The sequence below is a fragment of the Ruditapes philippinarum genome, unplaced genomic scaffold (assembly GCF_026571515.1).
Source record: "Ruditapes philippinarum isolate M1 unplaced genomic scaffold, ASM2657151v2 ctg26_1_1_1_1, whole genome shotgun sequence".
Taxonomy (NCBI): Eukaryota; Metazoa; Mollusca; class Bivalvia; order Venerida; family Veneridae; genus Ruditapes; species Ruditapes philippinarum.
In genome coordinates this window covers 360,871-375,121 of record NW_026865626.1, presented here as the reverse complement: position 1 = coordinate 375,121, position 14,251 = coordinate 360,871, and the positions used below count along the sequence as shown (strand labels likewise).

General features: G+C 34.1%; 1 protein-coding gene across 1 annotated transcript in view; it reads right to left on the bottom strand.

The window, feature by feature from the left end:
- The window catches only part of LOC132729809 (sushi, von Willebrand factor type A, EGF and pentraxin domain-containing protein 1-like), a 48,970-nt gene that overhangs the window by 22,429 nt on the left and 12,290 nt on the right, over positions 1 to 14,251 (bottom strand). Inside the window, exons 5-13 of the mRNA XM_060715633.1 lie at positions 13,304 to 13,425; positions 12,170 to 12,355; positions 6,331 to 6,522; positions 5,707 to 5,967; positions 4,608 to 4,811; positions 3,691 to 3,885; positions 2,870 to 3,048; positions 1,460 to 1,760; positions 1,065 to 1,232 (exon numbers count right to left, since the gene is read on the bottom strand). Coding sequence (XP_060571616.1) covers positions 1,065 to 1,232; positions 1,460 to 1,760; positions 2,870 to 3,048; positions 3,691 to 3,885; positions 4,608 to 4,811; positions 5,707 to 5,967; positions 6,331 to 6,522; positions 12,170 to 12,355; positions 13,304 to 13,425 — 1,808 coding nt within the window. The remainder of the gene's footprint in view (positions 1 to 1,064; positions 1,233 to 1,459; positions 1,761 to 2,869; positions 3,049 to 3,690; positions 3,886 to 4,607; positions 4,812 to 5,706; positions 5,968 to 6,330; positions 6,523 to 12,169; positions 12,356 to 13,303; positions 13,426 to 14,251) is intronic.

Below are 14,251 nucleotides of genomic sequence, written 5' to 3'. Positions count from 1 at the left end.
AACAAACAAACATGTATTTGCATTTATTTGATACTAATTCTTGTAATAAATTTATCACTTTGATGACTTAAACCAAGGTTGCACTTCTTCTGCAGGATTAAAATTAAAATTCTTATTGCCAATAACAGATCAGTTGGTGTGTTGATTTATAAACAAAGAAAGAAAATCTATCAGAGATGACTTTACTAAGAATCAGACCTTAATTGGTGATTCATAATTTAAAAATGATGTATGTTGTTTGTCATTTTGGCATACATTGTCGAGGGGTTCTCAAAAAATCCGTGGACTTTCTTTGTTGCGTGGACTTTCTTTGTTGCGTAAAATATATTTGAGATTTTTTTGTTTGAAATTCTTACACTGCTTAGAAGAATAATCGACAAATAAACACAGAAAACAATCATGTTATTAGCTTCTTATATTACAACAATATTCATTTTTACATAAACTCATGTCGGCGACAGCGGCGTACTCCAAAATGTTATTGACGCCAACGTCATAATAACGGACAACATGTGCTTTAATTTTATCCAGTCAATGACCGTTACTGCTTCTCAAAGTAATGTTTCCTGACCTGCACACATGACTATGAATCCAACGCTGGATTTTATTTTCTCTGTTCGGTTGCTGATTTTTTTTTTCAAATGTTTATGTAAGTTTTTCTTCAAAATGACAACAAAAGATTATGATCGCGCGATTTTCTTATTTCTACGTGTATATTCAATACAAAATCATATGACTAGTCCAAGTTCATACATACATTTGCTTGTTTGTTTGTTTTCGTAAGTTTGTTTCGTACACTAGACACTGTAAAGATCATATCATATAAATGAAGTTTACAGCTTTATTGTAGAACGACTCAATGTTCACCTTCTTGTCTGAGATAATGAGTAGAACCACCGACCTTCCGCCAGACACGAACAATTAAATTGCATTTTAAGTACCCTCAATGTATGTCAAAACAAAATTTTATTTTATAATTTATGCATCAAATAAAGTTTTGATGAAAGTTAAATCGTTGTTTATATTTTAATATTCCGAGGCACTGAGAAACCTATGAAAATAACCTTGGCAATCATCTGGTGATGTGCTACCAACATTAAGTGTCGTTGTCCTTTCTGGACACGGCTTGCACATTGTCTGTGCCTCTTCATCTTGGTATGTTGCTTTTGCGCATGCGCGACATACTGCGCCACCTATCGTTTTCTTGTAGAATGTACCTTCCGGACAATCGACTGAAAAACAATATACTCGTATTCTAGTCAAAAGAAGAGTTATTTGGAAGTTTTAGAAACACTATTCTATTTAATAAGTTAACATTACAATTGATGCTTGTCGTATTCAGTTTCATAAGATCTGATCTTGAAATCTGCAAACTTAACGTTTTTCAAGAAAGCATGAAAACGAAACAGGATTGACATATTCTTTACATTTGCAAAACTATTATATAAAGTAAACATACTACAGTTAAGACTTTCCTCTGATTTTACTGATCCTTCGTCACACACTGTCTGTAAACCATTGCTTGAAAACTTCAGTTGACTGACTATTATTTCATTAAAGATTTCCCTTTCCTTTTCTTTTACAATGATCTCAACGTTATTAAGAAGTTCTACACATTGTTCTTCAATTGTATCAATATCATCATCTGCAGGAGTTTCTATTGGGAGTTTGATGTTTAATTTGATAGATCTAGTCGTAATGTCTTCACTTGTGCCATTAGTTTGAGATCGTCTGCGCCTTTTCGAAGCACCACATGTAATCTTTGAAAAAAAGTTTTGAAGATTCCTTTATTCAATCGGTAAAAAATATAATTGAGTTTCATGTATCTGTTAAATATAAGTTACGTATTTTGAGTAGACACATACATTCATCATTTTTATTTTAACATTTTAACTAACAACCTTCTCTGAAGCCAATTGCAAAATCAACGGTGTCATGATGGATAAAAGATTCGGCCCTTCAGTCCACGACAAGGATCATGCTTCGCAACATTTCATGTTTTGTCGTGTTTTTTCTTTTTTTTTTAAAAAAATTGCTTTATGTACAATTTCCACTATTTCTATCTAATGCAATATACAGCGTGATGTATGAATGAATTTATGATAGGCTATACTCTCTATGATGGTAATTTAATTTGGTTAAAGGCTGACTTCTTTTGAATTTGAACAACACACTCGCCATGAGGTCGAGTTCTAAATGCACAATGAACCTTATTTTAGGTTTACTTGAAATGCCTGATTTCAATGTGGAGTTCTGAGTTCCTCAGAGTTGATAAACTTAATATTTTGTTCACTCTTTCTGTAACTATAATCTTGTCTTTCGAATACACTAACAATATGGTTAGTTGCCTTTAATTAAAGTTCATTTACTCATATAATTCAATTTGGCTGGCATAGGAAAAATTTCTGTCTCGAATATAAGAATCTTACACCGGCTGTCGGTACAGACCGGAATATCTAGCTCGAGGGTAACTGTTTACAGCGGTAACGGGGCTCTGCCGAGTTTCCGCTAAACAGTTACCCGAGAGCTAGATATTCACGACTGTACCAACAGCCGGTGTTTGATTCTTTTTCTTGCATATTGCATGTCAATTATTTTCGGAACAGAAATTATGAAAACTGATATTCTCATTACGCACTTTTTTTCTTAAAGTAGCGTATGAACATAGAACTTCATTCATAACGGAAATAATGACGTCATCATAAGAAGGCGATTTATTCATAAAAGGCGCGCGTCAATGACGTCATTTAACGCACGCGACTTGTCTTACATGGGGGTGTAAGACAGAGTTTTCTAGCACCGGTAAAACGGTAGATAATCCTGTCTGAGATGCAAGAAAAAAAAATGATGCATGGTATGCATGTCATACCTGAACATTACTTGCGCTGCAATCGGTAGAGCAAAGATCTTTGTAGTGATCGTTTGATTGTAGAGCTTTTATGAAGTTTCTAGCTATTTCTTGTTTAGTAGTTTCATTTGTACAATCGCCATCGTAATAGTATTCTATTGCCGCATCTATAAAATGTCTCTTACGACGCTTTTGAACAACTAATAATAAAAAAAGAATACTGGTTAAATGACGACTGATTTTTCTTCCTACAATACAAATGTAATACCGTTACAATATTAAAAATGCCGGTGGTATCGCCACCTGCCGTGAAGATTATTTGATTATTTTTATTATTTTTTAAATTTAAATGGTCAATATGATAAAGGGACAAGATGAGGCCGTTCAACACGTTATATCCGAGTCTCTTATGCGGAAAGTCATGAAGATTACTAACCTTATACCAAACACTTGATTGAAAGTCAATATTTATAAGAATAATATAATTATTTCGATAATAATATCAAGTGATATCATTTGTGTTTCGGAATATTAAACATTAATGGTTAACATTGTTTTTTTGTAATGAATACATAGTGTCCTAAAACCTAGGAACTTTTTATTTATATAATTTATTATCTCCAGCATGCGTGTAAGTTTCAATTGTTTTATTCTGACATCACTTTTATGATCACAACATCCTTATTTTATACCTGGTCCTGGTTCGAGTCCTCTTCAGACTGCTTATTTTTTCTCTATGTGGTTTATTAGATCTACAGTTAAAAATACTCAATTGTGACATTGAAAAAATAAATACAGGACCAAAGTTATGCTCTCAAGTATGTAAAACACGACCAACTAACCCCTGCATGTTTTTATATCTGGTGGATGTTCTGACCAGACATCTGTTGATTTACACACGTATAATGTATTCAGACTGACGCTTGACATTTCCGTTCCTTTCTTGCACTGTACCTGACAGAATTTCCCGCCTTCCCAGTTGTCGCAGACGACGGCACCGTTTGTGGGTGGGACAAGAGGAACACACTTGTTTGTGCCTAAGATACACATTTACGTTTAAATTCATTGAAGTTTTGATACAATATTCAAATCATACTTTTTTCTATAGAAGTCAATATTGTAATGTATTTTTACGGGACATATACACATACATCCCAAAATAAAGACAAACCCATTTCCGGTAATACGGAGCATTTCATGAATAGTTAATATATATTACTAGCTATCGGTAGACAATTTGTAGAGCGGAGGATTGTGGATCGCATGCCCTGCCCGCCTCCACCTCGTGTTCGATTCTCGGACGGTGCAGGTCACTTTCGTTGTGATAGATCATGAAATCCTTCCCACGGTCATTTGAACTGTACCTCTGCTTTGGCACGTACGGAAGTTATAGCATTGCCAACATGAAGGCATCTAGTACTAGTCAACAGATACGATGCCGTGGCTGAACAGTACTGCGGTGAATTCAAAGATGCTTACTGTCGTGATCCCATGGGGGGGGATAAACTACAAACAAACACCGGCAATCACTGTCCTTGCTGAATTACCCCCGCAGGACACTTTGTCGGCAAGGTATTATACAGTTGCATGTTGATATATAATATTATTTTATACATGTTCTGGGCAAAGGAATGACATTTCAAAAAATACGTATGACAATAATGCTAAAAGATATAGTTCGTATGGGTATATATCATTAAACAGTCTCGTAGACTGGCTAGCATATGCAATCAATAACAGAGATTTACAAATAACGTACTATTGCAGGTGGTTTGAGTCCCGTTTCGCCAGTTCCAGGATCCGAACAGCACGGTTTGATTCCTCTTTTCACATCTTACACTGCTAGCACCTACCAACTTCTTCCCGGGATCACATGTCACATTACACGACGAGCCGCTCCGGTACCCAGTCGGACAATGAAAATGAACCCAGGGTGTTGGATATAACACGTGACACGAAATATCTGTGGAAAAAAAGGAAATAATGAGCATTACATGTAATTTTCTTACCTACCCCCACCCCCACACACAATTTCGTTCCTAAATAGTAAACTAACTATTTAATGATTTCTATGCTATTTTCAAATTACATGCATGAAACTAAAGCAACGCAAAGATGGAGAAATATACACTCGGTTTCAAATTCTTTTGAGTAATATTTAATCATCTTTTAATTATGGAAAAACCTATTCATGAATTTCGTCCAACACGCTTTATTGTAATTATTTATAATATACTTTTAAATGACCCCAGGCTCAGGGGCGGGCCATTTTTCATCCTATTGGTATCATTCATATAACCTTTGTAGATTATTATTTCTACAATTGTAGCAAGTTGATAATAAAACATCAAATCTTTTGTAGAATGGTTGTTGAACAACACTTAAATTCTATTGACCGGACATCAATAAACTTATTTTTCTCATTCAAATAATGCAAGTGTAAGGGGTCAAATGTCACTGTGTAAAATACACGTGAAGATCGAAAATTTAACTGGACTTATTGAATTTTTATTATCAATATTTTGTTAGTCAAACTGGAGAATTGAGACCCCGGTGTATATCTATCTACTAGTACATAGATCACATGATAAGCTAAAACAGACGTATCTATTTTTTACACAGTAAAATCAAAATGTCATGTTTCCATTATTGATTATTACATTTATTAAATGTTATTTTGAGAAATAAAAAAATAATAGCAGATTGTGCCTTTAATATGGATCCGATTTTTCCTGATTAACTTGGTCTATATACATGTATATGCAACGATATTATACAATGATTATGATTGATATGTGTCTGCTAGTGGGGAAACAAATCTCATCTGTTTATAATATTATCAAAATTTCGATGTTTACGTTTTACTTGTACATTGAAGAAACATCTTCTTTCAGCATCAACCCAGTTTCCTGCGTCGTCCTTTGCAGAGTACTTGACGTTGTATATGCCGGCATCGAACCTTGATCCAGGCGGCTTGTTAGTTTGTATTACAGTCTGTGCACGTCCACTATTATCCGTTACTTCCGGCAATCTCCATGTCACCTTTGCTGAATTCAATCCGGATTCTGTACCGACCAATACCATGCTTGGACAATATGTAAATACCGGGTCTTCCATATCTAAATATGAATAAATTATTCAGGACGCGTTCATTTATCCTGGGCATATTTTCCTTTTTTTGTAAATACGGGTACATGTACATTTATAGCATAAAATACGAATGAATGAATGAATGAATGAATGAATGAATGAATGAATGAATGAATCAATCAATCAATCAATCAATCAATCAATCAATCAATCAATTATTCAAACAATCTATCAATCAACCAATCAAAGGTTGCACATTCAATAATTAAACTGAATAAATGAGTAAACTTTCATTCTTGTGTTCTTTAGTCCTCATCATCTATTATTCTTATTCAGTGCACAAACAATATGTTTCAAGATTTATAGTATAGGAAATGCTAACTTCTACTTACCAACGCATTTTGGTTCACCATGCTTTCTCCATGTGCGTGAGTTTGTGCAAACAAGTGCGCTGCTGACACCTTGAGGCATATCAAAACCACGTGTAGAACACGTGTACGAGCATATACTGCGGAAACTAACACCGTTAGTACAGGAAGGCACTCCAGCACCGGTGACAACTGGAGGATCAGGGCATTTAAGAGCTTCAAATAAAAGAAAACGATGTATTGTAGTAGTAATTGACAATATTATCGGGGTAATAAGCTACATTAATATACATGTAGGTTAAATAAGAAAATGACTTCAAAAGATGTTATGAAGTAATCTATGGCATTATTCAAATCAAAGCATATAAGAAATTTTTGTATAGCTTACAACATGGCTTTCCTCTGTTCCCGATGAAGTAAAACAGAAGAAGGGGAGGAAAGGCTTATACCAATATATGGTATTTAGTGGTCAAATAATTATACCAGGGTCGACGGAATGGCTTTAAGTTTAATGCAGCTGTGGCTCGTTTTATAAACTGATTTTAACAGTGAATGTCCCTTGTATTGTGAAATCCTTTTGAATAACTATGCATCTAATCGAATTCAGAAGAAATCAGGATAGAGACTGTAGATAATGCACAATGCATTTACCAATCTAAATTTTCTTTAATTTTTTAATTTAAATATTTGTCATATTAACTAATTATAAGGAAAATCTGACAATTTAATTGAAAAATATTTGGTCTGGTTTGTGAAAGGCGAAATTGAGTCAAAATCTGTGGACCCGTGTAACACCGCACATTGGGGTCAAACGCACTTTGGGGTCCGACCCCAAAGTGCGTTACGCACTTTGGGGTCCAATTTCGACTCCAAAGTGCGTTAAACAGGTACATATGCATCTTTTAACATCAGGCAAACGACCGCACTTTGGGGTCAGAGAAAATTTATGTTCATTATGCTTTAAATAATATAGTGTAGTCAAAGTCAATGGTAAACAAAATCAAGGTATTAAATAGACACAAAACATGTGCCCTGAATCAATAGGGATTTAAATGGTTTTGATTAGTAATTGAAGAACTTTTACTAAATAAATCACCAAATAAAGAATTTGTATCATTTATTAAGCTTAAAATATGTTTTTCTCAAAATTTCCATTTATTTTAAAAGAATGTACAACTTTCATTAACTCCATTGTTTTTAGCTAACTGCATCATTTTCCGGATTGTTATTTACACATTTTACAGAAATATGATAGTCTTAGCATAGACAAAGGCATAATTTCTGGGTAATCTTAGTAAGACATTTCAGTAAAAAATTTGCCTGATAATATGTTAAAATAGCCATTTATTTAGCTAAATGTGACACATAAGAAACTTGACTAGGTGTAGATGCGGCCTTAAAAGTAGTAGTCCGTACAGGCATTACTAAAATATCAACTATTTAAGTAGTCGCACATTAAGAACGGAGCTTCAGAATAATGTAAAATTCTCACTGGGGGTATAGAGGGGAGTGCGGAGTATCGATCCCCCCGAGGGTTAAAATAACATTTTAAAGGCCCATTATGCTTTTATTTGTTTTTCATCAAAGCTTTTTTATTTTGATGTTCTTTTATATTTAAAGCTACATTAAATAAATATGTTAAAATATTTTTGCCGTCGACCTAAAAACCAAGCATTCTACAGTTGCATTAACCTTTTAAACATTATCGTTGTAAATCTCATCAAATATTGTTCATAAATTAAGATTTTAAATGGAAAACCCCACGGTAACACTAAAGTTCGTATACGAATTTTAACATGCAAATGAAGACCATAATCAGCTCGTGTATGCGCTACGTCACGGTGTTATAGTTGCTATCCAGAACACAGCAAATATAAGATTTTCTTGTGCAAACACACTGTTACCGTTTAAGCTTCACGGTGCACTAGGCCTGTGGTTCAGAAAAAAATAATCATCTCATAAAAAAGATTAAATTTGTATGACAATATCCGTTACAATACGGAAATATACCGTTAAATTAGGACTGCTACTTATAGTCATGTTTGTTGATTTAATATTGATGTACAGATGATCTGAAGGCGGAGTTTCTCATGCAAACAGAAATTGTACTTCAGAATTCACCACAACGAGGTTGCACATATGTATGCTCATTTAACTCATTGGGGTTGTCTGGACACCAAGATAAGATCTGGAGTCGATATGAAACCCAACTTATTAATGAAATGTCGCTATTTCTTTTTTTTATGAAATTTATTTAATGTAACTTTAAGTTATCAAAAAAATATACGTTGGCAAATTACCTGAACCATCTTTTTCATCTGTTGATTTTTGACAATGATGATCACAGTTATAGTGAATAAGTATTTTATTATGGAAGTGTCAAATACTACATTGTTTTGACTTCTTTTATGACAAATAATTTCACATTTATCGCTACTTTATTCAGTTAACAAGCATGTTACATTTCTCTGATACCATTATTTTAACATTATAAAATTCATGTTTGCTCTTTCTAAAGAAATATGTAAGATTTCCCATGGCGAACGGTTGTTACGGAGCTTACAAAAACCCTTTAGTTTGTTGATAAGCTTTATAATGTATTTGTAAAAATCACGGTGGCATTAAAGTGACATTTGAAACTTTTTTCTGTTATTTTTGTGTTTTTTTGTTTTTTAGCTCACCTGTCACATCACAAAGTGACAGGGTGAGCTTTTGTGATCGCTTTTCGTCCGGCGTCCGTTCGTCCGTCCGTCGTCCGTCTGTAAACTTTTACTTTAAATGACATCTCCTCATAAACCGCTGAGCCAATTTCATCCAAACTTCACAGGAATGTTCCTTTGGTGGTCACCTTTAAAAATTGTTCAAAGAATTTAATTCCATGCAGAACTCTGGTTGCCATGGCAACCGATAGGAAAAAATTAAAATATCTTCTTTTAAAAAACCCATATAGGTAGAGCTTAGATATTTGGCGCAAAACATCTTCTAGTGAGTGTCTATCAAGTTTGTTCAAATAAAAGCCCTGGGGTCAAAATTGGCCCCGCCCCGGGGGTCATTGATTTTTCCTATATGCATATAGTAAAAACTTAAAAAATCTTCTTTTAAAGAACCCAAAGAGCTAGTGCTAAGATATTTAGCATGAAACATGTTCTAATGAGTGTCTACCAAGTTTGTTCAAATAAAAGCGCTGGGGTTAAAATTGGCCCCGCCCCGGGGGTCATTGATTTTACTTTTATGCATATAGTAAAAACTTATAAAATCTACTTTTAAAGAACCCAAAGAGCTAGAGCTAAGATATTTAGCATGAAACATCTTCTAATAGGTGTCTTTCAAGTTTGTTCAAATAAAAGCCCATGGGTCAAAATTGGCCCCACCCCAGGGGGTCATTGATTTTCCCTATATGAATATAGTAAAAACTTATAAAATCTTCTTTTAAAGAACCCAAAGAGCTAGAGCTAAGATATTTAGGATGAACCATGTTCTAATGGGTATTTACCAAATTTGTTCAAATAAGAGCCCTGGGGGTCAAAATTTGCCCTGCCCCGGGGGTCATTGGTTTTCCATATATGTGTAAAGTAAAACTTTTAAGTTAAAAATTCTTTAAAAAAAAACAAAATAGCTAGAGTTTTGATACTAAGCATGAAACATCTTCTAGTGAGTGTCTACAAAGTTTTTTCAAATAAAAGCCCTGGGGTCAAAATTGGCCCCGCCCCGGGGGTCATTGATTTTTCCTATATGCATATAGTAAAAACTTAAAAAATCTTCTTTTAAAGAACCCAAAGAGCTAGAGCTAAGATATTTAGCATGAAACATCTTCTAATGGGTGTCTACCAAGTTTGTTCAAATAAAAGCCCTGGGGTCAAAATTGGCCCCGCCCCAGGGGTTCATTGATTTTCCCTACATGCATATAGTAAAAACTTATAAAATCTTCTTTTAAAGAACCCAAAGAGCTAGTGCTAAGATATTTAGCATGAAAGATGTTCTAATGAGTGTCTACCAAGTTTGTTCAAATAAAAGCCCTGGGGTTAAAATTGGCCCCGCCCCGGGGGTCATTGATTTTCCTTTTATGCATATAGTAAAAACTTATAAAATCTACTTTTAAAGAACCCAAAGAGCTAGAGCTAAGATATTTAGCATGAAACATCTTCTAATAGGTGTCTTTCAAGTTTGTTCAAATAAAAGCCCATGGGTCAAAATTGGCCCCACCCCAGGGGGTCATTGATTTTCCCTATATGAATATAGTAAAAACTTATAAAATCTTCTTTTAAAAAACCCAAAGAGCTAGAGCTAAGATATTTAGCATGAACCATGTTCTAATGGGTATTTACCAAATTTGTTCAAATAAGAGCACTGGGGTCAAAATTTGCCCTGCCCCGGGGGTCATTGGTTTTCCATATATGTGTAAAGTAAAACTTTTAAGTTAAAAATTCTTTAAAAAAAAACAAAATAGCTAGAGTTTTGATACTAAGCATGAAACATCTTCTAGTGAGTGTCTACAAAGTTTTTTCAAATAAAAGCCCTTGGGTCAAAATTGGCCCTGCCCCGGGAGTCATTGGTTTTATTTATGTGTATAGTAAAAACTTCTAAAACCCAAATAGTTAGAGTTAAGATACTTAGCATGAAACATCTTCCAGTTAGTGTCTTCAAAGTTTGTTCAAATAAAGCCCTAGGGTCAAAATTGGCCCTGCCCTAGGGGACATTGATTTTCCTTATATGTGTATAGCAAAAACTTTAAAAACCTCTTTAAAAAAAACAGAATAGCTACAGTTTAGATATATCAAGCATGAAACATCTTCTAGTGAGTGTCTCCAAAGTTTGTTCAAATAAAAGCCCTGGGGTCAAAACTGGCCCTGTCGTAGGGGTGTCATTGCTTTTAACTATATGTGTATAGTTAAAACTTAAAAAATCTCTTTTTAAAAAAACTCAACGAGCTAGTCCTTAGATGTTTAGCGTGAAATATCTTCTAATGGGTGTCTACCAAGTTTGTTCAAATAAAAGCCCTGGGGGTTTAAACTGGCCCCGCCCTGGGGGCCTATATACAGGTGAGCGACTTCAGGGCCATCATGGCCCTCTTGTTTTTGTTTGTCGTACATATTTTTTAAGTTTTGAATGCATACTTTGTTTTAGTTTTGCATACATACTCTTTTTTAGTTTTGCATACATATGCATATTCATGGAATAATAATTGATCACCAATCAACAGCCCTTACCAAATAGACACTAATATAATAGTATATAATAGTAATAATAAAAATGTACGAAAAACTACAATAAAATATGAATGCAAAACTCAAAAAAAATATGAATGCAAAACTGAAAGAAAAATATGTATGCAAAACGTAAATAGAAAAGAATACAAATGTCACTTTTATGTCACCGTAATTTTGTTATATGAACACAATTTTTTGATATTTCAAGTGGTAAAATTAATGAAACTTTTATCACTTAAGCATCATCAAAGTATTGACCGCCATCTTGAACTCCACCTCAAATATTTCAATGTCGCAGATCGAAAATAAGTCAGTATTCAGTATTTAAGCAGAACTCAGATTACACCTTTAGACATCTGGAACCCAAAGTGCGTTGATATGTAGCATATTAACGCACTTTGGGGTCAATTTCTCAATTTTGACCCCAAAGTGCGTTTGACCCCAAAGTGCGGTGCGAAGTTTAACGCACTTAGGGGTCCGACCCCAAAGTGCGTTTGACCCCAAAGTGCGGTATTACAGACCCGGTCAAACTTCCGAGTTGTGTGCAATGCCAAGCTCTATTACATCTGAAAAACAAACAAAACAAAAACAACAAACAAACAAACAAACAAATAACAAAAACCATAAAAACTAAAACAACAACTACATAATCTTACGTTCACATATAGGCATCTTAGCAGGGCTCCATTGACCATCAACTTGACATTCCGCATGATCAGTGCCCTTTAGCTGAAATCCTTGGTAACATCCGAATTTACATCTAGCTCCACGGATAAATTCTGTCACGGGGTGACATTGAAAGTAACCATTTTCAATCTTATTGATTGAAGGACAACGGACGACTGCAAGAAAGGATAAAATCTCAAAGATAAGCCTGAATACTATACAGTAGAGTCGAAAGCCTCACAAATGAATAAATTTAGAATAACTCAGAAGTTTTTTTTATCACCAGTAAACTCCTATAAACATAGTCTAAGGTAGAAAGGAAAATGTTTGTTGAACAATGTAAGTATGCTCTTACATTATTGCCTTCAATATCAACTTACTTCAAATTTTCTGAAAAGTGTTGCTTGGGAGCTGATATAAGTACAGTTAAGTGTTTGTTAGTTAGCATTAATGAAATATAACCTGTCAGCCGCGACACAGCAGAATTAATGGAATCAATCTGTCTTAACTAACACTAAACTTACAGAGTGATTGAAATTATCTTTGAAATACACACGTGAGTTAGCGCCAAATAAATGTAGATTCTATCAACGAATATAATAAATGGAACGATCTCATTGGACAAAATATCAATTGAACTACACAATTGTATTTGTCTTCAGATCAAAAACATTTAGATACATGATAATATCACCATATAAAGTGTCTATTATGGTGGCTGATTAAGAACAGTATTGTGGGTCGTGTTGTCGCTCGCGATAGCACGACAAAACCAAAACGGCGTGTTGTCGGACTTTCGTCTTGTCGTCCTGTCGCTAACGATGCATGCTGAGTTGGGCAAAAAATAAATAAATAAAATAACGAAAGAATAAATTTTAGCAGTATTAAAGAATTTAATTAACAATTTGATGTACTCTAAATGATTAATAAAAAGTTTAAAATAGTTTATTGTGAAATATAAAATTACTGAAATACCTAGTTTGAAATAACACAGAATTGATTTTCAAACAGAAAATAAAAGCTGAAGACCGCCTTAAGATAAAAAAATTGATCATGTTCCAATAAAAAAAACTTTGTGAAACTAAAACAATACAGGGAATCTATAACTATAGACATTGACTTACTTGTAACGTCAATGCGGACTCTATAAAACCAGATGTCAGCGTGCCAGTTTTTAGCAACGTAGGTCACAGTGGTTCTATCTTCTGGGAAATAGCTGTTTGGTGGACGACCATATCTCATTATTCTATAAAAAACACAAGCTGCAACAATGTACATAAAGTAAGTTCCACATCCCTTATTCCTTTTTTCGAATAAGGAATAGGGAACTAGTTCCTGATTCCTTATTCAAATCTAAATAAGGAACAGCAGAATTAGTATTGATTTAAAATAAAATTACGGTTGATCAGAAAACTAGAACGTTTCTTACTTTCACAAATCTGTTGAAAATTGCACAAATCAATCATCAAAAATCATAGCATCCGCAACGACATATTTCTAACAATATTCTAGTGCATATATGCAATGATTTTAACGAGGTATAAGGAACGGGTTCATTATTCCTTGCTCGACTTGAATATTGTTTATAAATATGTCGATGTGGATGCTTTATTCTATGATTTTGATGATTGATTTCTGCAATTTTAAACAGATTTGTGAAAGAAAAAAACGTTCTAGTTCTCTGATCAACCATAAATTTATTATAAATAAATACCTTATTTAGATTTGGATAAAGAATCAGTTACAAGTTCCCTATTCCTTATTCGAAAAAGGAATAAGGAATAGGGAACTAACATGCTGCAACATTACGTTATCTCAGTTCAATTTTCACATTTCATATGTAAAAAAGCTTAAATCACCCTTTGACGTTTTACTAAACAGAATAATAAATCTTTGCCGGACGATTAGCGCGTCGGACAAGTAATGTAAGGATCGGTGGCCTCATTGGTTCATGCCCCGCCAGGGGCAAATTGTTGTTTCCTTCATTAAGAAATTTTACATTATTTTGCTCTGTTGGTTGGTTGAATCCAAGAACGGATTTGAGAGTGTTTTTTTATAAGCTAAAAGCTTCC